Raw genomic sequence first — 27,493 nt, 5'->3', positions numbered from 1 at the left:
AAATTTGAACAGATACCCCTGGGAGGAGGAGCAGAGAGCACGTGGAAACATCAGGGAACTAGCCTTGCCACAGATTCACTCTGGGACTGGAATGTGTGGGGAAAGAGAAGACCTCCCTGAAAGAAAGGGAACCGTCAGCTCTCTAAAGATGACGGTTTGTGACACACCATTTTACAACGTAAGGCCAGGGAATTTGTGATGCCACCTTCCCGTCAGAAATTCCATCAGGCGGGGGATCCCTGGGTGGCTGAGCGGTTTAGCGCCTACCTTTGGCCCAGGGTGCAATCCTGGAGTCCTGGGATCGAGTCCCGCGTTGGGTTCTCGGCATGGAGCCTGCTTCTCCCTCCTCCTGTGTGTCTCTGCCTCTCCCTCTATGTCTATCATAAATAAATAAATAAATAAATCTTAAAAAAAAAAAATAAAAGAAATTCCATCAGGCTAGCTAGAACACAGGGCCTCAAAATAACCTGTAATGAAAATAAGCTTAATGGTTAAGATGATAAATTTTTATGTATATTTTACCAGTTTAAAAAAAAAAAAAAAGCTCCTGCTTAGGCTTTAATTCTTGATCAACACACAACAGATATTTACTTGTCAGCATCCTCTGCAATTTCATATTAATAATCTCTTTTTGAAAAAAAAAAAAAAGAATCTCTTTTTTGGCAGCCCGGGTGGCTCAGCAGTTTAGCACCGCCTTCTACCCAGGGTGTGATCCTGGAGTCCCAGGATGGAGTCCCACGTTGGGCTCCCTGCATGGAGCCTGCTTCTCCCTCTGCCTGTGTCTCTGCCTCTCTCTCTCTTTCTGTTTCTCTCATGAATAAATAAATAAAATCTTTAAAAAAAAAAGAATCTCTTGGTGAATAGTTTAGAAAATAAATTAAAAGGTTGAATCAAATAATAACCAAGTTGTCAAGACATGCTGCAGCTCTACCTTTGGCATTTCAGTTCTGTATGGCATTAGAGTTTTGATCTCCATAAGGCATTAATTGAACGCAGAAAACAAGGTGGTTTCTTCTAAAAAGTGTCATTTGCCAAACTCTTTCTTACAATCAATTCTAAATCTTCCAAGTTAAGAGAATCAGGTAATGTAAGCTAACATTGCAATCTGGACTAATCTAGCTTTAATGAGATCTCCCTTTTTTCCAAAAATGTGCTAAAAATGGCATGTTTTCAAATAAACTAATACAATGGCTAATTGTATTCCTCCTGCTGTCTCTGAGGGATATGAGTTAACAAGAAAAATCTGCACTTAAAAACACTATTTTTAATTTCCTGAAATAAAATGTAGAAAGTTTTTAAGAGTTTTTACAGGATACACCAGTTTAATACCAATAATTGTCTATTATGGTTAACTCTATTTATCAGCTGCCATAAAACACCTACCAGAATTAATTGTTGTGTTCAAGTACCATCTCTTGAAAACCAGAGCATGAATACAAATTCTGACTTGCTAGTAATTGACCTTTCATTTAGATATTAAATTTCCCCAACCCTGAAATTATAATAAAAAGCAGCTGTGTCTTCCTGTGGCTTTCCCCTGGGGTGAGTACCATGCAGGGCACAAAGCAAAGGCCCAATGAGCATGTGTTAAAAGAATAAACAACACAAATAATGTCAAGGTTCAAGAGCTTACAACAGATACCAAATAACAAGTATTCACAGACACTTTACTTTTGGCAATAGGTCAAGTGGCATAAAAGTTACATATGTGGCTCTTTATAAATTATGTCACTTCCAAATACACTACCTCGCTGTACGGAATGCTACTACACAACCCCTGCATTACTGCATCCTATGAAGAAAAGTTTGGTGACGTAACTTTGATGATACTGGATTTGTTGTTGTTGTTGTTAACATGCTCTTTCCAAAAGTAGAACATGTAAACATCTCAAATTCATTTTGGAAGTATTAACAGGATAAAATATAAATAACTAAAAAGTGAAGTACCTGTATTTTAAAACGATTATACTTCTTAACCACCTTTATATTGACATATTGGGAAATGGGATAGCAGTGAAAGAGATTCTGAGGATTAACCACAGAATTCAACAAAAAGTAGAACATCTGGACAGAATTGGGAAGAACAGGCAGTACGATCCTATCAAACCCATCGTTTTCTGTTTCTTTTGTTTTATGGGGCAGTGCTTTATGTGGAAGGTGTCCAGTAAATTTGACTTAAATTAAAACAAATCCCACCCATGTATTCTAAATACACAATTTTATAAAGCACTCATCAACTTGGAACACGCTCCTTATGGTACATTACCATTATAAGATCACATCCGAAGCCCACAAATGATCAATGTGAAATTCTATTTAAGCATAAAATAGATTCTATTATTTCTCACTTCAAAAACCTGTACTTTTCATTATTAAGAACAAATCAGTTCCCTGGCTGGGATAACGACCAAGTCAAACTCTACTGTCTCAAGCTTTCTGATTTAGGACTCAGCAGCTGGGTGACACATGAAGTTTTATATCAATATGGATTATCACTAGCCTCCTTTCTCCACAATTCCTAAAAAATAATTTTCATCTAACGGTAAAAGAAACAATGCCCAAACAACTGTATGTGCTGAGAGGTTTAGGTCCTTCTGCTGATAGATGGACACCTCACACCAATCTGTGCGTGCTTTCCCACACACCTGAAATACACCTATACACATGCTCAGCTTTTGCAACTGAGATTCAAACAAACAAAAAGATATTTTTTGAGATAAGGAAAATTCATTTTTTTCAGTCCTCAATATACTTTAATCATGTTTTCACATCACTAACCATCTAAATCATCATTTTTAAAGGCTTATAATAATTCCTTTATCTGGAGGTCCATGTTTTTTTTTTTAAGACTTATTTATTTATTTATTTATGATATACAGAGAGAGAGGCAGAGACACAGGAGGAGAGAGAAGCAGGCTCCATGCCGGGAGCCCGACATAGGACTCAATCCCGGGACTCCAGGATTGTGCCCTGGGCCAAAGGCAGGCGCTAAACCGCTGAGCCACCCAGGGATCCCCTGGAGGTCCATGTTTTAGCCATGGTACCATATCATGGTACTATGATATTTAGAATGTTTTCCTATGGATACAGTTTCAATGAACATGATTTGCCTATGTATATATATATTTGACTTATTTAAATTCCAGTTAGTGACCATGCAGTGTAATATCAGCTCCAGGTACACAATACAGTGATTCAACACTTCCATACCACACCTTGTGCTCATCACAAGTGCCCTCCTTAATCCCCATCACCTCCCCTCCTTCACCTATATCTTTAGATACTAGTCTGATGCTTTCCTTAGAATAAATCCTTACAAAAAGACTTACTAGGTTAGAGTACACATTTTAAGCTATAATTGACATATAACATTATATTAATTTCAGGTGTATAATGTAATTAATTCTATATTTGTATATATTGCGAAATGATCACCACAGGAAATGGCAGAGTGGTTATGTATAATGTATAATAAAGACATCACCTGGGACACCTGGGTGGTTCAGCGGTTGAGTGTCTGCCTTGAGCTCAGGGCGTGATCCCAAGGTTCTGGAATCAAGTCCCATATCGGGCTCCCTGCACGGAGCCTGCTTCTCCCTCTGCCTATGTCTCTGCCTCTCTCTCTGTGTCTCTCATGAATAAATAAAATATTTAAAAATAAATAAATAAATAAAACCTCTTTAAAAAATGAAGACCTCATCAAGTTGAAATACATAGTATTTGAAGGTATATTTTCCCTTTGCTACTCAAGGAAAATTCTAGAAGTCCCCATAATCCTCTGCCACTTACAAGTAACAAAGCCCTAAAAAAAAAAAAAAAAAAGACTTCTTGCTCCACCCCATACACTCAGAATCTATCGGCAGCTGCCAGCCTCTATCTTTTCTACCCACTTCCTGCCCCACTTGCTAGCTGCTGTAACTCTCCCCTCCAGGCCTGGAACATGAGGAGGAAGATCACTTGACTGGATGAAGTGGAGTAAAAGAGTCTGTTGGCTGCCTCCCAGCATCCAGTAGCCCCTTCCTCTTTACAACAAGAATCCCAGCTTCAAGCTGCCCCACCGCTGCCCCACAACAAACGTGGATCCCCTGGCTTCACTCAGAATTCAGGCTAATGAGACAAGCAAAAATAGTGGTGGTGTACTCTTGAAAGAATCCTTAAAAGAGATGAGGCAGACCCTTCCTCTGTCCTTCCTTTCCTCCACCTGCCTGGAACATGACGTGATGGCTGGAGCTTGAGCAGCTCTCCCTGACCGTGAGCATGAGGACCACATTCAGGGCCATAGGCAGCTTGTTCCTGATAACTGTGTGGAGCCACCATCCCATCCGTGAAATGCCTATTTCCTGACTTATTCTATGTAAGAGAGAAATAAACTTCTATTTTGTGTTAACATTGTTCTTTCACTTATATGCAGGCAAAGGTACTCCTCACCAGAACAGAGGGCTTCACGTTCTCTGAACCAGTAGGTACTTAAACCCAACTCCCTGTCCCTTGTGGGTATTTTGTGAGTTCTCCAGGGGCTCCCCTCAAAATCCGTGTGAGTGGTGCATTCAAGTCCGTTTGCCACCTCCACACAGCCACTGAAATTCACTTTATAATCTTTCTGCTGACTGTGCCACTTGGGCAGAGGTGGGACTGTTCCAGGCTGGCTCTCCATCCCTGCAGGGGCCACATCTGGTCCATGGGAAGAAGCCATGCACAATTGCTCCAACAAACTTGGCAGTGGGAACAGCCCTGTCGCAGCTGCTCCCCACTCAGCCACAACAGGAAAACATCTCACCAGAGTCGGAGCCAGTCCACTGTGCTCCTGGAGCCCCAGGTGACCTCTCTCCAGGCCCCACCCCCACCTCATGCTTCTTCCAGGAAAAGGAATGAAGCAAACTCACAGCAGCAGCTTCTCCAAATAAACCCTTACGAATCCTATATCGATGCTTTTTATACCCTCAGAGTGAAGAAGATTTTCAAGAGCTGTGAACCTGGTGTTCAGATATTTCCTTTGAATATGCCTACTTTGCTCTTTCTCACAACTTATTTTAGTAACTTCTATCTACTATACCTTGAGGCCTTAGTCAAACTTTCCAACTCAACTGCCTATGACAAAACTGATACATTACATGGAGATGCACATTTGTGGTAAAACTGTAAAGAAAAGCAAGGAAACAATACAACATTTGGAAGAGCAGTTACCCCTGGAGTGGGTGTGGGAGCAGGATGAAGGAAGGAAATATGACCAGCAAGCACATGTCAGGGGCTTCAAAGGAAATGTTCTAGATGCTTATCCAGGTAGTTATTCACTTTACTATTGTAAGTTAAAATGTACACACACATCACATATACATTTATTTAGAACTAGTGAATGTAAAAGTAAACAAAAGAACATAAACAAAATAATATCTAAAATCCATAGCAAAGTAATTTGGAAATAAGACTGCACTCTGAGAGGCAGGCTGTAATCTCAACACAAAAGAGAGGAAGCTGGTCAAAAAATGACTTCTACAAGTGGGTGAAGGATTTCCTCCGAGGATCAGGGTGCTGTTCTTAGTGACCTTAGAGGGTGGTTTGTTCTGCTGCATAGAAAAGGCCCTTAGGGTATCTAATCTACTTCATTGTCTCAATGACAGGAAGGGAGCAATATTACAGAGTTGCTCACCAGCACCTCAGAGCTATATGTGGCAGAAGTCTGCAAGCCCTCGAAGCTGAGACAGAGTACTGGCCAGAAATTCAAGCAAGTTAACCCCACTGGCAGACTCCACCTCGGCTACACTGACATTGAGCAGTGACATTTTATAAAGTCTTCTGGATTCTCCATCCACATCACCTTCATAATAGCCAAAGCAACTTTCCTGATTATGACCTGGCTTCTCTGGAGCTGGTCTATGGGAAAAGAAGGTGCTGATCATGCATATTTTATTGTTGTTGTTGTTATTAAGACAACATTAGCTTTATTATAACTAACGATATTTCTTGTATGCTTACTCCACTTGATCCTCACAATAACCTTCACCCCAGAGGGGCAGCATAAGAAAGTGATAAAAAGCAACAGACACCAGGATTCAAACCCCAGCTCTAACCCTTAAGAGCTGTGTAACGTTGAGCAATACACTGAACTTCTTTAGACCTCAGTCTCCTCATCTGTAAAGTGGGAGTAAGGGTAGTTCCCACCTTGTGGCATTGTTCTGAGGATTACAAGAGTTAATATTCCCAAAGCCCTGAGACAGCAGCTGTCACGTAGTGAGTACAATATAAACGTTTGCTATCACTCCTCTGTTACAGACAAAACAAGTGAGGCCCAGGGTGGTAAAGTAACTTTCTTAATCACCACTAGTGTGTGGCAGCTAGTCTAACCCAAACCTGCATAGGCTTAACCTCCATGCTTGTCGTTAACCATCACCATAATTATTTGTCAAGGTAAATTAACCCCTGTGCCTGCTGGGTCCACCTCTACTTTGGGGCACAGTGGTTAGATGACCTACTCAGGGCCCGACAGTGGCCAATGCAGGCTCTGGGCGTTGGAAGCAGAGGATGTGACTCTCCGGCTGAGCCCCAGTCTGCCCAGTGGCAGCCAACCTTCCCCTGGCTATCCCGGGACAGCTGTGACAGCTGTCTGCCATCCTGCCTGATTCCCTGCTGAGGCTGGGAATTCTCAAAGGCAGGCATTGGCCCTGAGTTCTCAGTTTCTAGCAATACGCCAATTAGCAAACGTACAATGTAAGTTCTTCTGTACCCCAGAGAGATTCAGATTACAGCCTCCCTGTCTTCAGCTGGTTGTAAAGCAGCAATCTCTCCTTCAGACCTTCTCTAACCTATCCAGGCAAGGCCACCTACACCTGCAAAGGGCCTGGCAAATAGGAAATGGTCCACGGGCCATCATCTGCCAAGGGTCTCCAACCCTCCCAAAGAGAAAGCCTAGTGGAACACCAGAGCTCCAGGTCTTGCTGCTAACACCCGTGTGAACTTGGCTGAGCCACTTCGCCTCTTGGAGCTCCAGCTTCCCCAATCAGGGAGCAGAGAAATTAGACCAGAAAATCTCTAAGTTCTTTCCATTATTTGATCTTTATATCCATATTCTAATCCAGAGCCAAATGTCATTTTGATTTGACTATATTCAAAAACCACTCAAAATGAGTTGAGGTATTCAGACTGCTTTCCACAATGCATCAATAGAAAGCAATGCCTGCCTCTGCTATTTGTGATTGTAAAGGGATAAAGGTACTTTCAAAATCCCCAACATGAGCTTCTGGGACTACTGAAAGGGAAAAACCTATTAGCCTGATAACATACATCACATTAAACTTATGGTTTGAAAGCTTTTTTCCCTAAGAAAAACAAGCAATAAACTGGTGGATCCATCCTAACTGGTGGATGCCCATCAGCCCCAGATCACACATGTGAATATGTGTGTGCCTGTGTATTTGTGCATACTCATAGTAGACTGCAGATTTTTTTAGAAATTTAAATAAATGAGAAAGTACTATGATACCTTGGGGGAAAAAAAAGACAGCATCCATTACAGTTGTTGCCTCAAAATGATATGAGATAACTTATTAAAGATATCAGAGTGATTAATAATCTTATTTTGGGACCCAAACTAATTAAATGCTTGCTATTAAATCAATGATGCAAATAAATTTTTGAAATAGGCTGTACAGAAGAAACAAGTTGAAAAAGATGATAATGGATCACAACATGGACCTTCAGGTGATAGTGGCTTGATATCTAAAATTCTTTTTATCAGTGTGTATAAAATGCAACTACTTACTAACTCGCTTTCCCTTCTTCCAAACATTGTTGTAACTTGCATGTTTATTCTTTAGAGCTATTTTAAGATTCTTTAATCTAGTAAAATTAATTTCATCAGATATATGTGTTCAGAAGCCAGATTCATGCAAAATGCAAACTACAGATAATAAATTTTTCCACTCATTTTTAAAAGGTTTCATAATCTTTGTCGCATGACTCTTCTTAAGACCCCAACAGTGCTGAAGCCCTCATCAAACTTTTAGGCACTATATTTGGTACACTGGACGGGGGGAAAAAGACAAATGATCAGGAATCTGAGATATGTCATAGGTAATGACCAGGCTGTGATTCTGAATGATAATGCCAGGCTTGCACTGAACATTTTGCCTAATTAGACTTCACACAAGGGAGAAAATGCTTTAATATTTAACAAGTATAATGGTGTAATCAATGTACACAAATCAGGCCTGATAAGGAATATTGCTTATTAAAGAGAGACAGATGGCTCCAGGAAAGGTATAATCATTAAATGTAAAATCTCACAGGCTCCAACTGTGAACACCAGCCACGTACTTTCAAATTACCACTCTAACCCCAGACACTCTATGCATTATTTAGTCCTGTCCTCTTGCTCATAGGTACACTCACACCACAGATTTAATAAAATAATTCGGTTCAAAAAACTCGTATCTTTGCTGTTTCTCAAAGCTGTCTTTTCCTAACCACTCCTGCTGCCATCAAAAATCCCACTGAGTCAACATATCCAACATCTCTGTTACAATCTTTCAGTTAGATAATTAGTCGTCCTTTTATTACGTTCAAGAACACTTAATGTGTTGGAAGCTTTCCTGACTATTAAATCCACCCAGCCTGCTGCAAGATTATGAATACATAATTTGTTAGTAGGTGGTTTTTAAGAAAACAGTAAGCAAACAGTATGCAGGAATACAGTTAAAAACAGGCATACTTATGAACTTCAGATTATATTTATTTTTTTAATTTTATTTATTTATTCATGAGAGACACAGAGAGAGGGGCAGAGACATAGGCAGAGAGAGAAGCAGGCTCCCTGCAGGATACCTAATGCAGCTCTTGATCCCAGGACCCCAGGATCACAACCTAAGCCAAAGGTAGACGCTCAACCACCGAGCCACTCAGGTGCCTCAAACTGTAAATTATAGTAAGAGACTTCCAAGGGTGGGTTATCTATTGGTTTCTCCAAGGTCAGCTTTGCATGCAAATATAAAGATCCTAGAAGGCAACTTGCCCATTTGTGAAACCATTAATTACTAACCCTAACCCGACAACTTCTAAATTGCTGCATCTGTTCATTTCATGTATAGTCATAGAGAACCTACTGTGCCTACACACTAAGCTACATACTCCTTGGAATATATTGAAACACTGTAAACTACTATCCCTATGTTGCAGGAGCCTACAGACTCATCCAAGGAGGGCACAGAAGCAACTACCATGCTCACCACTATGTAATGCCTGGTCCCTGTAGTCTAAATGATCTCCAACATGCTATTATTTCTGCAAAATACTGTTAGACCAAATGATCTCAGAGATGGCACTGTTTCTGTTGATGTATTTTTGTCAACCAATGACTTCTAACTCCAGCAAGTCATGAACAAGACTATTAAATGAAATCTACAAATCCTCCAGGGCGCACATGTCCCTTTCAGGTATGCCATATTGCCATTTGAAATATTTCTAGTTCATCTGGATAAATTAAATGAACATGGCCAGCTTTATTCAAAGCTTCTCCATTCATTCTCTGAGCCTCATTCCTCAATGATTAGGAGCAGCAGGAATACTGTCCATTTCCCACTGGCATGACTTTTGCCCCAAGAAAAATCAAACAGTCACTTATGAAGACCAGGGAAAGGAATCTAGAAAAGCAAAGTGCCTCCCATGCATCTTCACCCTAAGCCAAATCATCTTCACAAGCCAAAAAACATTTCCTCATGCTTTCCAGGAAACAGAAAGTTCCATAAAGGAGCAACAACCACTTTCCACCTGCCTCATCCCAGTGAAAAGTAGAAGTACTCACTGGTCACCCTTTGGCCATCAATAAAATTCACCATCTTGAAAGAATGGAAAAGAAAGCACAGTCCAGGTAGTCAGTGAGCAAATCATTTCTACAGTCAGTCCCTGAGGCCACTATCTTGAATGGGAGAGAATCCAAAAAACTTATAGTTCCTACAACTACTCCTACTTTATTTCCCCCAGAACATGAACCTGAAGACACCTGCCTTGCATAAAGGGTCAAAAGAAGTATTCTCAGGGCCTGTTATCCACACTAATAATGACTCAGGTATTAGCCCAGACTCATTCTCAGAGGAAGACAAAAAGATAATTCCAGTGAAGCTGAATAAATTTTCCTGTATTCCCAAGGATACTCACGGAAAACGTCCTCAAGATTTTTAATTACTTAAGTGAACAATATACTCTACAAAGAAAAACCACTTTTGAGACAACTCAAGACCCAAGATATTGAATCAGCTTACTTGATCCAACAGAGTTACTGGTTTTATGCTCAGATTTTCACTTCGACCACCATTTGGATTGATGAATCCATTTACAGTCCATAAATTTCATTGCCTTGCATTCAAATGGCCCCTGAGACTCAATGATTAAATTCTTACTTTAAGGATTAAGATGTGTTCATAGCCAAGATGAGTCAACTCTGGAATCCTTTCTCCACCAATCTAGTCTCCTTCTGTAGCAACTTGTCAACACCTCCATTTGGAGGACAGATACATAAACATGCACACACACTCTTCAAACTGACCTCACTCCTGTTATTCAGGCCCAGGAATCTATGCCATGAGTTTAGTGAAAAAACAAAGGAACCCCCACCAAAGAACTGCTTTATATGGAAGCCACAGCTTGCAGGTCATAGGTACATCCAAAGAAATTCCCCCCACCCAAAAAAAAAAAAAAAAAAAACCACAAGTCTCCTCCCTAGGTTCTTTATTATATAGCCACAAGTGTATTTAAATAAGTCTTACTTCTATGCAAATAAGATATCCACAATATCCTGGGTATTTTGTGTTACTTTCATCTTTGGTGGCTCAAAAAGTAGTACTCATTTCCTATCCATGTGTATATAGAATAGATGGAAAATAAGAAAAGGACAGTTACTCTCCTTTGGACAGCTAATCAAAGTAGCCAAGGGATAGTAGGAATTCATTATTTAATAGAAAGTCTCAATCACCACCTTGCTCCTGTTGGTCTAAAACTTTTAGTTATGGGACACCTGGGGGGCTCAGTGGTTGAGCGCCTGCCTTCAGCTCAGGGCATGATCCCAGGGTCCTGGGATCGAGTCCCACATCAGGCTCCCCGCAGGGAACCTGCTCCTCTCTCTGCCTGTGTCTCTGCCTCTGTGTGTCTCTTATGAATAAATAAATAGAATCTAAAAAAAAAAAAAAAACTGTGAGTTACATAAGCATACCAAAGGAGGTTTTCTGGGATTAGTGTCCATACCCAAGATTCGTATCATAGTGACATATACACAGTGGGTGTTCAAGACATATATGGTTATAATCATCTAGAACTTAAGACATTAAAACTATCCAAGAATAGAATTAGAATTAGAATGCTCCTCCTAGTCTTTCAAATGCCCATTGGTCCTTGTTTTCTCTTCCATGCTTCCTTCCTGTGTGCCTTTGTAGTAATAACAGCTGATACACATTATTTACCATGCACTAAGCAGTGTACATAGGTTATCCGAATCAATCACCAGATGTCCGATACTACAAGAACTATTACCCTCATTTTATAAATGAGAAGATAGGCATCTAAGGAATTAAGGAACTTGCCCAAGAATACACAGTGAAGAAAGAGTGGGGCTGTGAATCTGGGTAAAGGACTCCAACTGCCAACCCCATTCACCCAGGTGCTGCTTCTTCATTCAGTTCACTGTTCCCTGTACTTTCTCATTTACAGTGCTCAGTGCACACCTTCATTCCCCTAATCTTCCCAAGAACCATTTGAACTAACTTGGACTTCATTTCAAGGACTCTTCTTCCCACTAAGCTCTTGTTTTTCTAGTCAGCTTGTTCGTTTCAATACACTCTGCTAATTCTATAAAATGGGCTTTTGAAAATTGCAGTAACTTGCTTTGAGCAAACTGTTCCCCAATTCGATACTGTTTTTAAATGCTTTGCATTTTTTAAAAACCCTGAATCAAGCTTCTCTTGCACCTGGTCAGGTTCTGTTTGCTTATTCACAGAAGGGCTGGCTTATGCCTGTGTGCCAATGCATAATAAATAATGAGTCCAGGCCTCCTGCTCCCTGGCTGAAGTAGACCATCCCAAACTGTAATGATTTTGTAAAATCCGCATTCCCTCCCTACCACACACAGCACCTACCCTGGACACCAAACAAGGTGGCTCATTATCATAAAAACTAGGAACGCTCTCCAAAACCATTCCTTGATCTGACAACACAGCCCCCTGACAAAAATGCCAGCAGGACTTTATACTGGGCCCTGACAACCTGGCTCCCCGCCTCCCTGGAAAACAGATCTGGGTGTGTAGAACCATACCTCCAACTGAAACCAAAAAAAAAAAAAAAAAGTTTATTATCCTGTGATTCCAGCTACCTTTTGAAGACCTACAGGGAACTGGCAACAACTACTAATTTTGACTTAGCTCCTTGCTAAAGGACGATACACTGCTTTTGGAAAAACCCTGCAGTAGGAGACCAAGATACTAGAAGCACATAATAGGGAATGTGCCGACCTGGGGATGCAGCAGGGCTGTAGACCTCCTCCTAGCTCTTCAGCAGAGCCCACCCACAACCCCAGCCTAGAGCAGCACACCTGGGCCACGTGACTCAACCTTGTGCCCCTCAGGAACAAGTTGTTCACGTTCTTGCCTTGCTCTCAATCTAGATCCCAAACCCTTTCTACTCAGCCCACCTCCAATTTCATTTCTGGCTTGTTCCAATTTTCGGGAGACTTGAGTTCTCAGTTACTCCCCAACAGAGCCTCATGCTCATCCCTTGGACCTCTACAGTACAGGCACCAATTCTGGGCACCAAGCCACCTTTGTCTCCTGGAATCCATTCTCTTCTGGCCAGCCCGGGTAGCAACCCAATGTGATAGGAACCCTACACTGGCACCAGCTCACATATCACCCAACCCCAGGTCTGTTCCAGGCCCCAAGAGGGAAAACCAGAAAGAAACATTTTAAATGAGTTCAGCACAGTCTGCCTTAAATTTAGATATTTTTTTTTCTTTTTAGATATTTTTATGTCTACCATGGCCCCCTCTAAGGGGGGGGGGGATGGACAAGAGGAGAGGAAAGGAAAAGAATGAGAAGACGCAGATAAGAAGGAAACAGGAGAATGGGGTGCCTGGGTGGCTCAGTCAGTTAAGTGTCTGACTCTTGATTTCAGGTCATGATCTCAGGGTTGTGAGATGAGCTCTATATCGGGCTCCACACTCAGCGGGGGAATAGGCTTGAAGAATCTCTTCCTCTCCCTCTGCCTGTCCTCCTGCTCATGGGCTCAGTTATCCTTTCTCTCTCTCTCTCTCTTTTTCTCTCTCTCCCCCCACCCCCTTCAAATAAATAAATCTTTAAAGAAGGAAAAAGGAGAAAAGCACTGCTATCCATAGCACCTACTACCTCTGGTAGCTTGGTTCTTTCCCTTTATGGCTCCTTTAATTCTTGCAACGGTCTATAAGGTATTATTACCCCCACTATGCACACAAAGAAACTAAGCCCTCACAGATGTTCAATGATGGGACCAGGAGCCCAGCCAGCCAGTGGTGGAGCTGGGATTCAAGCCCCAGGACTGCCCAGCTTCAATGCTTTCCTCTCCACTTTGAAGTTGTCTTCCACAACTTGCCATTCTTGTAGTGTCCAGCAGAGTGCCTTTATCCAAGGGGTGAATAATAAATAAGTGTTGAATGAATGCATGAATGGTTGATTTCAGCCTTCACACCTAAGTATTCTGCAACCCACACACTTGATTTTATTCATATATTCTGCTTATAACATGCCTGCAAAGTGCCTTGATAAGAAGTCAAATGTTGTACAGAAATAAGTTGTACTATGCTATATTGTATTTTGAGCTACTAGAAAAAGCTACACATAAAAATCTATAAATAAAAAATGCTGAAGCAGACTTCCTGATAAAAATTCATTTGTCATCTTGCTCCATCGTGTCCAGAAATGGATATAAATACAACAATCTAAGGAAAATCAAAGTTTTCATATTTTGTTAACCCTTGGAACACTTAAGATTTTTCCAGACTGCCAAAGCAGTGAGTACTCATGCCAGAAAAGACAGCACAGAGGGTTTTTTTTTTTTTTAGATTTTTTTTTAAATTCCAGATAACATACAGAATAATATTACTTTCAGGTGTACAACATAGTGACTCAACACTTTGATACAACACTCAGTGCTCATCATAACAAGTGCCCTCCTTAATCCCCATCACCTATTTTCCCCATCCCTCCACTCACCTCCCCTCTGGTGACCATCAGTGTGTTCTCTAGAGTTCAGAGTCCAGTTCTTGGTTTGCCTCTTTTGTTTCCTTTGCTCATTTATTTTGTTTCTTAAATTCCACATGAGTGAAATCATATAACATTTGTCTCTCTGACTTATTTCACTTAGCATAATACCCTTTAGATCCATCCATTCCATGTCGTAGCAAATGCAAATGGTAAGATTTCATTCTTTTTTTGGTTGAGTGATATTCCATTTTTTATACACACACACATACACACACACACAATCTTCTTTATCCGTTCATCAATCAATGGGACACTTGGGCTGTTTCCATAATTTGGCTGTTGTGAATAATGCTGCTATAAACATTGGGCTGCCTGTATCCCTTTGAATTAGTATTTTTGTAACCTTTGGATAAATACCTATAGCATGATTGCCGGGTCAAAGGGTAGCTCTATTTTTAACTGTTTGAGAAACTTCCACACTGTTTTCCAGAGTGGCTGCACCAGTTCGCATTCCCACCAATAGTGCAAGAGGGCTCCCCTTTCTCCGCATCCTTGAAGATGGCACAGAGGTTAAGAGCTGAAGTCCTAGAGCCAGACATGGCCAATGTGAACTCAAGGCCGAGGCACAGAACTTACAAACCGACCTGGGGCAAGTAACACCCCTCTAAACCTGAGTTTTCTCTTCTGTAAGCTGCAGATACTAATAGTGTGTGCTTCCTTCCAACCTTCCTAGGTTGCGCTGATTAAATGAATGACTCATGGCCCACACTTAGCAGAGCAGCTGCTATGTGGGTAAGTGCCCCTAAGTGTTAGCCATTTTTATCACCTGAGAACTACAATGGAAGTGCAACAAGAAACCTGAAATGAATCACTTACCTTTGCAAATGTTATTACAAGCACTAAATTCACTGGATCATCATTTCCAGATTATTGTGGTACTAAAATGATCTACCCTAAAAGCAATACCATCAATCATACCAAAATAATAACAATAACCCCCAACAGTGATATTTACTATGTGCCAGGGACTGTTCTAACCACTTCTCCAGAAAAGAGCATCACACACAGTTGCATAGATTGTGCCACACAAGAGTACCCAGCAGGAGGTGAGTGGGGCTGAAGTCCAATCCTCTCTGTTTACCAGGGCATGTGCCCTGGCAGGGGTGGTCCACCACAAAGGGGCACCTTGTGGGCCGGCAGCAGCTCTGTTTACATCTATTAACTGATGCATTAACTTTAACAAGTCTCTCACAAATGGGAGACAGAAGTAGAAAGTCAGTTTGGAGGGTACCCAGAACGTAAGTCAAAACCATCATTTCAATAATTGCATCAACAGAGTAGATGAGTAAACCCCAAAGTTACCAGTGAACAACACTTACTATTAAGCTGCACAGCCATGTACCTCGTGGGAACATGAAAATAAGGCAAGCCCTCCTGTTGGGTATAACTAGACAGTTCCCATATACCCCCTCCCTGCTTCTTGCTTCCCTCTTCTTCCATCAACTCAGATGTCCCTGAGTGTGATAATGAAACAAAGTATCATATTCGACCACCAGAAAACCAAATGCTATGTTTTGCATTGTCTAAAAACAACAACAAAAATTATCTGCGTGGCAAGGTAATATTCCACTAAGTGATAGGTTCCAAACACTCCACTGCGCACTCTAGAACACAATTATCATTTCTGTCTCTCCAGGAGGCACCACACCAGTGGAGGCTCCTAAAAATAACTCCCAGGTATAAAGACGTTCATTTCCTGCCTCCTCAAGCATCTATAATTTTGGTCAACTCAGAAGTCTTGCCCAAACTAAAACCCCTCGTCCTGGATATAGCTCTATACCTATCATTGTGGCTTAGACTCAGCATCTGCCTGGGAAGGACAGGCAGGGGGATGCCACACCTTCACAGGGTAGATGTGTGAGGATGAAAACAATACTCTTCCAGTTCTGAGAAGCATCAATTTATGTAGACAGATCTGTGTAATTTTTCATATGCTCAGAATCCTAAGAATACTCTAAACATCTTTCACTTAATCAAAGAAAAATGATAATAAAAATTATCTATGACCTTTACACAAAACTTATTCCTCTCACATGGTTCCCTAAAGAGTCCAAATCTAGACCTTAGAAGAAGAAAAACAGTGAAAACCAAATTGCCTTGTTTTAAAATCTCACTATGTGAAAATCAGAATTGGATGTCTGATCATTTTTTGAACTCAGAAGTGTTCTGCTGAGAGAAGACACCCCTTGATAAGAGTTCGGACCTACAATGCAATGCTTTGAACTCTTCTCTTACTGTTGTTAATTTTACTTTAAAGACTGATGGTACTTAGTTTGCCACCATGATTAAATTCCACAGAAAACCTGGAATATAATATTCCCTTATTCATTTGCAAACAATATGGCAATATTTTCATAATAATGTGTACTTACAGAACTGTCAGTATTTTTCCTACCAAATAGCAAATTACATTTGACAAAAACACCAACACACCTTTGGGTTGTTCAATAGTCTCAATGACTAACTTCATTCAAATTAGAATTCTGAAATAAGAGGCCCTTTCAAAAACTCACAGAAGAAAAATGCCTTTCAATGATGCATCTTGGAATGTAATGAAACATTTCTTAAAGCTGGAATTTAACGTGGCCCTCTTTGAAAGAAAGACAGAAAAATAGACACCAGAAGCTTCTACTAACATGATAACATTCCTTGAGAAACAACTTGTATTATAGTTAGTGTTATGAGTACCTATTTAGGAAATAAAGCAATTCTAAACACATTAAAAGATAAAAAGTTTCACAAAAGACATACCTAAAAAAAACTTAAAAATACTATAACCAAGTCATATATTTGCTTCATTGAGAAAGTTTTTAAAAAATCATATATTTGAGGGCAACCCAGGTGGCTCAGCGGTTTAGCGCCGCCTTCAGCTCAGGGCGTGATCCTGCGGTCCGGGGATCAAGTCCCACATTGGGCTCCCTGCATGGAGCCTGCTTCTCCCTCTGCCTATGTCTCTGCCTGTGTGTGTGTGTGTGTGTGTCTCATGAATAAATAAATAAAATCTAAAAAACACACACACAAAAATCATATATTTGAATATGAGGATATGCAGAGTAAAAAGCACATACTTAAATCTCCTTTAAATCTTTAAAGTTATTCTAAAATGGTACCGAATCCATCATTTAAGATGGCTTTCATTTATTTTTAGGCCTTTGGTAATGCTTTCACACAGGGTTGCCCTGTAATAAAGTATTCCATGTCAAGAACCGGAGAAGTTTAATTCCTTTGCTACCTTTAAGGATAGAATAATGGCAATAACTGCCAGCCCAGAATGATACACTATGCAGAGGAGGCCCCTAGTGGTGAAGCTGCTGCTTGGACTTGGCTTTATTACATTTTCTAAGACTGCTTTATCATGAGGGCAAAATCAATAGGTAATAAAGTGTACCTGAGCTTTGCTTTTTTAATAACCTCTATTAGTCCTAATATGTAGTAGGGCCATCATTTAGAATCTCAAGGTTCTTTCATCAGGAATATATATAAAGGATGTGACCTGAAGAATAACTTCATTACATTCTATATTTAAATCAACAAATATCTATTAAGCCCTTACACCCTGTTAGGCACTAGCTGGCCATGGACACAGGGAAAACAGGGGAGATAAGCACCCTCACAGAGCTTCCTGTTATTTCTTTCCAATGTAATCATGTTACGTTAAGGACAGAGCTAGAATGATATGACGACTGGGAAGTACAATTCACCATCATATGACCTTGTGATGGGTTCTTGCCAACAGGAAAAACCTGAAAATCTAAAGTATTGCCCACCCCTGCCCTCAAAGTGTCAGCTCCTCACTTTCAGTATATATAGGGCAGCATCTGAGGTTCTTCAACAAAATGAGTTTGGACAAATGAATTAATGGAAAATAAAATGGCACAGAAGGAATTTTAAATTGAAAAAAAAAAAATGTTGAGATATACCAGAGTTGAGGATTACTGAAAGTAAAGGAAGACAAAGACAAGAGACAACATTTGCAAAGTCCTTACTGTGCTCCAAGCACTGGTATAAGTTCATTCTGCCTAACACTTCCATAAGGTGAGGAATATCATTGAAAAAATGATATTGAAAATTGAAATAGGAAACCATAGCTGGGAAAGGGTAAGGGACTTGCCCAAGGTTATACACTTAGTGAACAAGAAAGGCTGCTTGGAACCCAGGTCCCTGGGCAAAGCAAAAGTTCACTTCACTGAAAACTGGTGAATGCCAAAGTTTGAGATTTTCCTTTGCATTAATACAGCTCACATACGAGATGTGGAACACAAAGATGAACAAAGTTAAAGCATTTCAATGCTGTATAATTTACAGAACGTTTAGTATGGTCATTCAATGCAGATGAATTATCAAATATTCATGGCCCATCTCTTACTTTGCAGGAACTGACATCCTCTGGGAAGGCTACACAGGATCCCATATCCCATTGTGCACAACTGCACGTGTCGGAGTCACTGTTTATGACTAAGGCTTTTTCCTTTCCTTTATGCTTCTATTTCCAAGTTTGAAAGACTTTTCTCCTTCCAATTAGCAACTTGACAGCATTGCACACGGCTTATTAAAGCTCATAGTCCTAAATGATACTACAGTAGTCATGACTTTCCTGTATGAACAATGTTCACAAAACCCAAGAAATCCAGTAGAACCAAATTTAAATCTGTAGTAAAACAGATGTGAGAGAGCTGTCTTTACCAGCTGGGTCTCTCTAACGACATCGAAGTAAAAACTACTCCAAGGCCTGGGAATCAGACTAACAGGGGCGTTTGCGAATAAGCTTTCCCGTCTTCTCCGGTGTCCCCCGGCCTCGCTGTGGCAGCAGGCACAGGCTGCGCGACCTCGCTCTGCCTCCGCTCCCTGCACATCCACAGGAAGGCACCTTCAGCATCCCTGCCGGCAGCGCAGGTGCAGGAGGTGCCCCGGAAACAACTTCGCCCTCTGCTCGCCCCGCCGTGCCCGGGCTCCCGCCCTTCACACCCTCAGCCCCAGACCTCGCCCTGCCAAGGCTTCTCCCCGCGGACCGCGCAGGGCGCACGCTCGTGGCTCCGCGTCCGACTCGCGCCCGCGGCCGGGCTCCAGGGCGGGCACCTGCCCCCGCGCCCGGCACGCCCCCTCGGCCTCCCGCTTCTCTCCGTGGCCGCGGGAATCCCGCCCCGGGGCCGGCAGCGCGGTCGCGCGCGCACGTGGGAGGACACTGGTTCAGCGGGCGCCGGGAGCGCGGGGCAAAGCCGAAGGCCACGCCGCGGTGCCGCCCCCCGAAGGCGCCCCGCCGCCCTCGCCCTCGCCCTCGCCCTCGCCCTCGCCCTCGCCCTCGCCCGGCCCCGCCGCCCCCCGCGGCCCCTCCCGCAGCCCCCGCGGTCCGCACGGCCCGAGGCCCGCGCCGCACCGTCTCCCCCCGCACGGGCCACGCGGGGCAGCGCGAGGGGGCGGCGCGGGGCCGCGCGCACCGGGAGAGCCCCCCGGCGGCCGCGGAGGGGCCTGACTCACCCCGAGGCGCCCGGGGCCGCCCGCCGCGCCCGCCGCGCCCGCCGCCGCCGAACTTTCCCTCCTGCGCGGCCGCCGCGGCCCCGGCTCCACCTCCCGCTCGGCAGCCGCGGAGCCTCCAGGGACCCGGGGGGCGGGGAGCGGCGGCGGCGGCGGGCGGGCGGGCTGAGCCTCCGCCCGGCCCCCCGCCCCGCGCCCCGCGCCCCGCGCCCCGCGCCCCGCGCCCCGCCGGCCCTCCCAGGGGGGCACGTCCGGAGCCCAGGGGTCCGCCCACAGGTGACCGACACCGAGGCCGCGAGAGGTCGGGGCCGGCACCGGGAGGGGCGGTCGGTGTCCTCCCTCCTTCCGGACACAGCTCCCCGGACGGCGCCGCCCCCCGCCCCGCTGATTCCCTCGCCCTCCCCGCGGGCCCTCCCCGCCTCGGGCCGGAGTCACAGAACTTTGTAGACGCGACTGGGACTTCGGAGAATCAGTCCTGTAGTTGGCCTGTGTTTGCGGCCTGGGTCCGTTAGGACGTCTTCCCTGGAGAACCTTTACTGTGGCTCTGCGACCCCACCGCGTGGAGAAGTGGCGTCTGTAGGGACCCCCGTGGCCACTGAGTGGCCTGGGGCGGGGGGACAAGGATGGAAGTGGGCAGGTGGGCTGTTGAGTAATAGCAGCCCCTCGGCACGGCGCGCCCTGTGCTCTGAGCGGGGAGAGTTCGGGGGCATTGCTTTCCCCGATTATCAGGACAATGAAGGAGACTCAGGAGGAATCAGCTGGAAGAGGTCGTCTCTCCCCTTACGGGTACAACGTGCAGAGTCCCCGTGGTGAGCCATAGAAGAAACAGAGCCGGAAACCAGTGGTGGGATTCCTGGTGCAGTGCTCCTTCTACTACTACCTGACCAGCAGAATGCTCAAAGCCCCATGTGGAGGTTTCCAGGCACCAGACTTTGTGTGGGCACAGGGTCGTAGTCCTGGAGGCAATAGGCAGTCCTCATGCAGCCAGCGAGCGCTTACTTACCTGCAGGAAACATCCATGAAGCAAGCCTCGCTTCCTACCAGGACTCCCTAACACCCTGGGTTCAACCTTCTTTCATCCCGTGCTGCCCTGGGACTCAGGTGGCTCCGTACCCCACCCCATACCTGTGATTGAATTCATCCACCTTAGGACATAAGGCCCCCACAGTAATTCAACTGGGATTTCAGAAAGAGGGAAGAAGCAGGTGTTTATCACATAAATGAAAAAGACAGTGCCTGTTCTGTTACTGCCCCCAAAATGCTGCAAGGTTATGGAATTCATAAATAAATAGTGAATTTAGCATCTATACATAGGTACAAGTCACTGACCAAGCCTCCTCCATACATTATCTCACAGCGACTGAGTGAGGCAAATCATAAGCCAATCCCCATTGTGTAGATGGAGTTGCCACATGGAGGTTTCAGTTAGTGGTGAGTTGTGTAAAGATCAGACCCTGCTGAATCAAGCACTCTGGGTAATCAAGTAACCCCTTCAGAGCCTTTCCAGATGTTACGAAAACATTCCCACACCTTCATGGATTGATAGGTGGATTATTAAAGCATCGATTTTCTTTCCTCCTTTTCTTCCATATCTCTGCTCAGTGACGTCCCCAGAATTTCTATGTAATCGGGCTTAAGGGGGGAATCTGGTTTGGAAAATGGACCAAGGACTTGAGTAAGGGCTGCTATGCTGGACGCTCATGGATTCAGATTCTAAGTTCGCATGGACTGGCTTGGGGAGGGTAGAAGAGGCAACCCCATGGCTGCAACCATCTCTAGTCATCTAGAAAAAAAAGGGAAATCACTTCAGGATTAATTACATCTCTTTTAGGTTTCCCAAATATATCAGCACAACAGTGTACATAGTAATATGTATCAGTATTTGTCTATATATCAAAAGTCATAAAGCCAAGGCTAGCTAAGTTTTGGTGCTTTTAGGTACATTTTGACAATAATTAGTACATAAAAAAATAAAGTAGTTGAAAAAGCAATAAAATATGAGAAAGATACATTTTTCTGGGGGCACCTGGGTGGCTCAGTCAGTTGGGTGTCCAGCTCTTGACTTTGACCAAGGTGGTGGTCTCAGGATCATGGGGTGGAGCCCTGAATCAGGCTCTGTACTCAGAGGGGAGTCTGCTTGGGATTCTCCTTCTCCATCTGCCCCTCCCCCCCCCTTGCATGCTCTCTCTCTGTCAAATAAATATATAAATCTTTAAAAAATAAAAGAATACATTTTTCTGGAGGTACTAGAAAAATAAGCATTATTTTAATTATTATGTAGTAGATACGATTTGTATTATCCTTTTGGAGACCACTGCTATGAAGCAGGGTCAGTCATCCTTAGTCTTCATCATTAGCAGAAACAGCGATGAATGAGGGAAAGGCCGGAACTTTGGGCCTACCAACTTGCCTCCGCAGCTTCCGTTCTGAAATGACACCTCGCAGAACCTACAGTGTTACTAGTAGAAAGATGGGTTCTTTTAGACTTCAAAGAATGAAAGACCAGAATAAATAGGTTGGATGCCAGACCTAGATATTAAAAAACAATTTTTAAGACTAAATTAAAAGAAGTTTCCTAGGGATGCCTGGGTGGCTCAGTGAGTTAAGCATCTGTCTTTGGTTCGGGTCATGATCCCAGGGTCCTGAGATTGAGCCCCGCATCAGGCTCCCTGCCCAGTGGGGAACCTGCCTCTCCCTCTCCTTCTGCCTGCCTCTCTCCCTGCTTGTGCTTTCTCTCGCTCGTTCACTCTCTCTCTCTCTGTAAAATGGATAAATAAAATCTTTTTTTTTAAAGTTTTCTATAGGGATTTTAACGTTTAGTTGCTGTGTTCTTATGTAAACATATTCATAGCATAACGATTTAGGACTCAGAATATATTATTGGAATTTCCAAGCATACAAAGGCACTTCCACCTTCATATCATGCCAGTAATGTGGTAGCAATACAGAAATGTGTAGAAAGTTCTGTAAATAAGTAAGATTGTGATGCTGGGCTGATTTATCCCCTTGAGGGAAAAACTAGTCCATATAAAAATATATTCTAAAATAATATATAAGATGTCAAACTTTTACATTTATAAAATGCAAAATATATATATAATAATATGTCATCTGTTTAATATATGCTGCATAAATACTACATTTTAAGTACAAAAATATTTCACAGTTCAAAGTCAGACTTAACCTCACCAGGATCCTTGAGAATCTTGACCCAGAGCCAACCAGCAGCTAAAAGAGCAGTTGTAAAGCTTATTCATTAAAACTCAACTACTAGGGGCAGCCTGGGTGGCTCAGCGGTTTAGCGCTGCCTTCAGCCTAGGGCCTGATCCTGGAGACCTGGGATCGAGTCCCACATTGGGCTCCCTGCATGGAGCCTGCTTCTCCCTCTGCCTCTGTGTGTGTGTCTATCATGAATAAATAAATAAAATATTTTAAATAAAAATTAAAAAAAAATAAAACTCAACTACTTTGCTTTCTAAGAGAAGCTCTCAGGCCGTCCCTGAAGCCATGTTGACTCTTATTTTAAATAGCTCTAATAGTCAGGGTTATCAGATTTCTTAGATCACAGCAAATGTGCTGTAGTCAGAGGTAGCTCATTAGATGGGAGAGGTGTGTTGTACTCAAAGCATAAAGACTGGCCAGATGGCACTACTGTGAGTGGTGAGTCATTGAGACAGGATCTAATTATATTCTAGGAGTCTACTTCAGAAACCTTGAAAATATGCAATATATTTCCAAATACATTTTCATTTAAAATGAGTAAAATAAATAATGTGTGACCCAAAAAGGCAAATTTTGTTTTTCTAGGAAAAACAAACATAACATACGTGTTGAAGACCTCATTCCAGAAACCCAGTTACTCAAACAGTAAAGTTCAATTAAAATCTGTTGACTGAATAAGAGATGATTTTCATTTCTTTTGCATGTTTAACACTCACATCTTAGATACACATCAAAATCAATGAGTTGGTTGATAATATTTTCAATCTCACATGCTCCATTATCCTCAGAGTCTATGCAGGAGCAGAGCTGGAAAAAGACCAGCTCTCCTCAAGGCACCCCTACCAAGCTGCCTCCTCCAAATGGCAGACAAGCAGGGCAGTTCTCGGGGTGATGCTGTCCACAGCGTAACAGATCTCCCAGGAAAGCTGGCTAATGCACCAGGTGCTTCCCAGGTTGGCTTTTCCATGCTCCTTCTGTGCACCCAGCATTGCCACTCCCCTATCTCTAGAAGAAAACCAAAGAGTTACAAGGGGAACTGCAGAGAAACACAAACAGGGAAACACCAGAAAGTCAGCCATATCTGGTCTACATCCACCTGACAAAATCCAGATATCTAAACATGGAGCAGCTCAAAACCAAGTCCTTTATTCCTACAGTAGTTGCACTATCACCCATGTGCAGATCAAGCTCATGCAGGCCCTTCTTTTTGAAAACCAGGAATACCCAAACTCAGATATCTGTGGCTTTCACTACAGCTTCTTTTTTCAACCCTGATGGATAGATTACTTTCAATTATTATTGTGTTTCTTTCCAAGCATTATTAGCACCTTTAAATAAAAAAAAAAAAGAGATTATTTATGGGGCACCCGGCTGGCTCATTCAGTGGAATATGCAACTCTTGACCTCAGGGTAGTAAGTTCAAGCCTCACACTTGGGTGTACATATTACCTAAAAAAATAAAATCTTTTTTAAAAAATAGACCATTTATCATTTAAGTCAGTATCTGCACAGTCCTTTCCTACTTCCAGGTGTCACTATGTGCCCTTTCACTGCTTCAAACACACATGGGGACAATACATCCCATTAATAAGAGCACATGTTTTCAACAATACACACTGTTGTAAGAATCTCTATTGCAGACAGTAGAAATAGGATGTATAAAGATGTACTCAAGGATATTTCACTGTGTGAAATATTACTTCTGAACAGGAATATGGCCTGGCCACAGGAAGGGCAAAGTATAGTTAAATCAATAGGTCCAGACATAAGAAATGCCTAAAGGAGAATCAACAAGTAGAATACCCATCAAAAGTGAAAAAGACATAGAAAAGTGGCAATGATGATGTGGAAGACAAGCTGTACCAACTTCAGAAACAAGAATATTTCCTTTTCTTTTTTTTCTCACATGTATCTAAAACCTGGGCACATGGGACTCATTTTCTATGACCACATACATGTGCATCTAAGGGCACACTTTGTCTTCAAACCAGATGATACCAGTGTCACTTCCCTTGCTATATGAGACATGTGTGGCTTTATTGTAAACACAGCCAGAAAATGGTTTTATCAAGTCATTATTCCTCCAATAACAGTAAGTTAGGCAGTTAGTGTGTGCCAGGAACCATGGAAACTACAAAAGTGATTAAGCATAGTCCTTAACCTCAAAGAACCCAATATCTAGTAGGAAAGACCAAACACAATATTATAGGAATCTGAAGGAGGGAAAACGAGAGAGACCCCTGAGGTACCCACAGATGGCTTTATGTTAGAAGTAGCTTTTCAAATAGATCTCTAAAGATAAGTGGGATTTTGATGGGCAGAGAAAATAGGAGAGTACCCAAGAAGTAATGCCTGACCAGTGAAGCAGAGTTGGGAAAGCACTGCACGTGTCCTGAAAGTGGTGGCCCACAATGGTCAGAGCATAAGGGACATTTAGGGAGAAACGTAAAAGTCTAAAAGTGGCCTGAGTCTAGATTATGGGGGACTTTCAATGCCAGATAAGACATTTATCATATAAATTTTAGTGAGATGGGAATGTGTATATGTGAGCAGATACCGTTAGTTACCTAACCAACAGGCTCTCCTGCCTCCTGGAAGAACTCTAATTATTCAAAGCCCACGTCTGAGAAGTCCTGAGTGAGGCCCTAAAGGGAGGTCAACATACCCGCTGCTCTGGGGTGTGGGGATGAATTATGGTTGGTTTAAGCCAACGGGAAAATCAGTGTGAAAAACGGCCAAGCTTATGGCATCTGTGGGATATCCCAGAAGAGAGGTCTGGCTATCAATCAGTAACAGTGATCTAGAACTCAGGAGAGGCTAAGACCAGAGATAATAGAATAGGGAATCTTCCACACACAAAATATAATCATCTACATGAATATGAAAAGAACAACTAGTGAAAGTACATAAAATGAAGGAAGATGTCCAGAGCACAATTTAGGGAAACATTAGAATTAATGGGCCAAGACAGGATGTTCTATAAAGAAAACTGGGAAGGAAGGGTGACAAGGACAGGAGAACCAGCAGGTGTTCAGGAGCCAAAGAGCTTTAAGAGGCCACTGATGGTCATGAGCATAAGTCCTATAGCACTACTAGGTTTGTTAAGAAGTCACTATAGCTGTATATAAGCCATGGTAATGATTTCAAAAACCGAAAAGAAAAGACCTATTTACCCATAATGGGATGGCATCAACTAACTAAATCTGTTTTCTGCTAGAATCATATAAACCCTGTGCAATTGCACCAACATTTTACAATGGACCCAAGTCACTTTGCAGTCGATGACCTTCTAGAACTTTCTGGGATGTGAATGGTGACCCTGTCACTGTGCACAGAGTATCCAGCATATTGTCAATCTTGCCCTAGAAAACAATAGCCAGAAACTATGCATAAGTGCCTACATGTTCACTTGTCCTGATTGGTTTTAGCATTACAACCATATCAGTAATTCAAGCAATAAGGCAAATTTATTATATTCCTTCAATAATGGTGAATGTTTGGTTCAAACAGGGATGGATCAGAGATGAAATTTTAAAAAATGATGTGACTAAAATAGAAAAATAATTTTTGTTATAGGATCTCAAAACCTTTGGTCCGCAGAGCCAGCCATGTTTAATACCGAGTCTGTCCCCAATAAACACGGCCTCATCATATTTAGGGTCCGCAGCCCCAGTGTGCAGCAGGGGATACCATTGGTCTTGCTGCCCTCAGCCTGTGTCTGCTGCAGGCATCTGCCTACCATCAGCTGCACCCTGTCCCCTTAGCAATTCCCTCTTACAGGCAGTATTAAGGGTTGGTCTTGGTTTTCTGGAGACAGAAGTCCTTCTCTGTGAACAACCTCTGCTCTGAAGCCTGTCTATCCAAGCTGATCTCTTCTTGCTTTGGTTATATGTGGGTTTCTTTTCTCGGTTTCACTTACTCCATTTGCAATACCATTCCCTCACTGAATCCTATTCCAACCTTGACAACAACTCCAGCAAAATTTAGCTTAGATCTCTACCCCTGAAAAATTGTACCATCTCTGTGCCCAAATTTCTGTTGTCCACTCTCACACCCTCTTGAAGGTACAGCAACATCACTCAGACCAACGTCTGCTGGATGCCTTTGGATACTGCATGCAGGATCGTTAGTCAATTCAGGAGGACCAGCTCTTCTGTCTGGTTAGTTCAAGTAATGACAACAGTAACAACAACTTACTACTATTAAGATATTGGTTTTTATCAATCTCCAGGCACTGCTCTGAGCTATGAATATATGCTGGCCACACCCTACGAAGAACCTGAAACTTACAAAGGTTATATGGTTTTCCCAAGGTCATATCGCTTGTAAGCCAGGGTCCAGGATTCACACCCAGACCAGCTTCTTTTCCCCCATGACACACCCCTGGCTCATGTCTAGGAAACTAACAGAATCTCTCAAAATGTCATAGACAGGGCAAAAATAATAAAATAGATTCTATGTGGTGGAAAAGTAGGGAACCACTTCTCTCCTCAGTACTCCCCTCTGAGAACATGGCAAGTCCAGAATTG

At 42.8% G+C, this 27,493-nt stretch overlaps 1 protein-coding gene across 1 annotated transcript; it reads right to left on the bottom strand.

The window, feature by feature from the left end:
• Window positions 1-346: 346 nt before the first annotated feature.
• On the bottom strand, window positions 347-27,282 carry LOC121488706 (translation initiation factor IF-2-like). Its single transcript, XM_041751045.1, has 3 exons — window positions 27,255-27,282; window positions 19,746-20,485; window positions 347-377 (listed from the first exon to the last, which is right to left on the bottom strand). Exons 1-3 carry the CDS (start codon window positions 27,280-27,282, stop codon window positions 372-374), a joined length of 774 nt encoding a protein of 257 aa, XP_041606979.1. The 3' UTR covers window positions 347-371.
• Between the last annotated feature and the right edge of the window lie 211 nt (window positions 27,283-27,493).

This window comes from Vulpes lagopus, chromosome 4 (assembly GCF_018345385.1).
Source record: "Vulpes lagopus strain Blue_001 chromosome 4, ASM1834538v1, whole genome shotgun sequence".
NCBI lineage: Eukaryota > Metazoa > Chordata > Mammalia > Carnivora > Canidae > Vulpes > Vulpes lagopus.
The sequence above is the reverse complement of the archived record's forward strand: the minus strand, read 5'-3'. Positions and strand labels throughout refer to the sequence as shown.

What these genes read in the sequence shown, in the direction of transcription:
- LOC121488706 (XM_041751045.1), bottom strand. Translation starts at nt 27,282, where the DNA reads ATGACCTTGGGAAAACCATATAACCTTT. An exon ending in GGGAAAACCATATAACCTTT is followed by an intron (nt 20,486 to 27,254) that starts GTAAGTTTCAGG and finishes ATTCCTCCTGAG; the next exon opens with TCTCCTTCATTGTCCTGATA.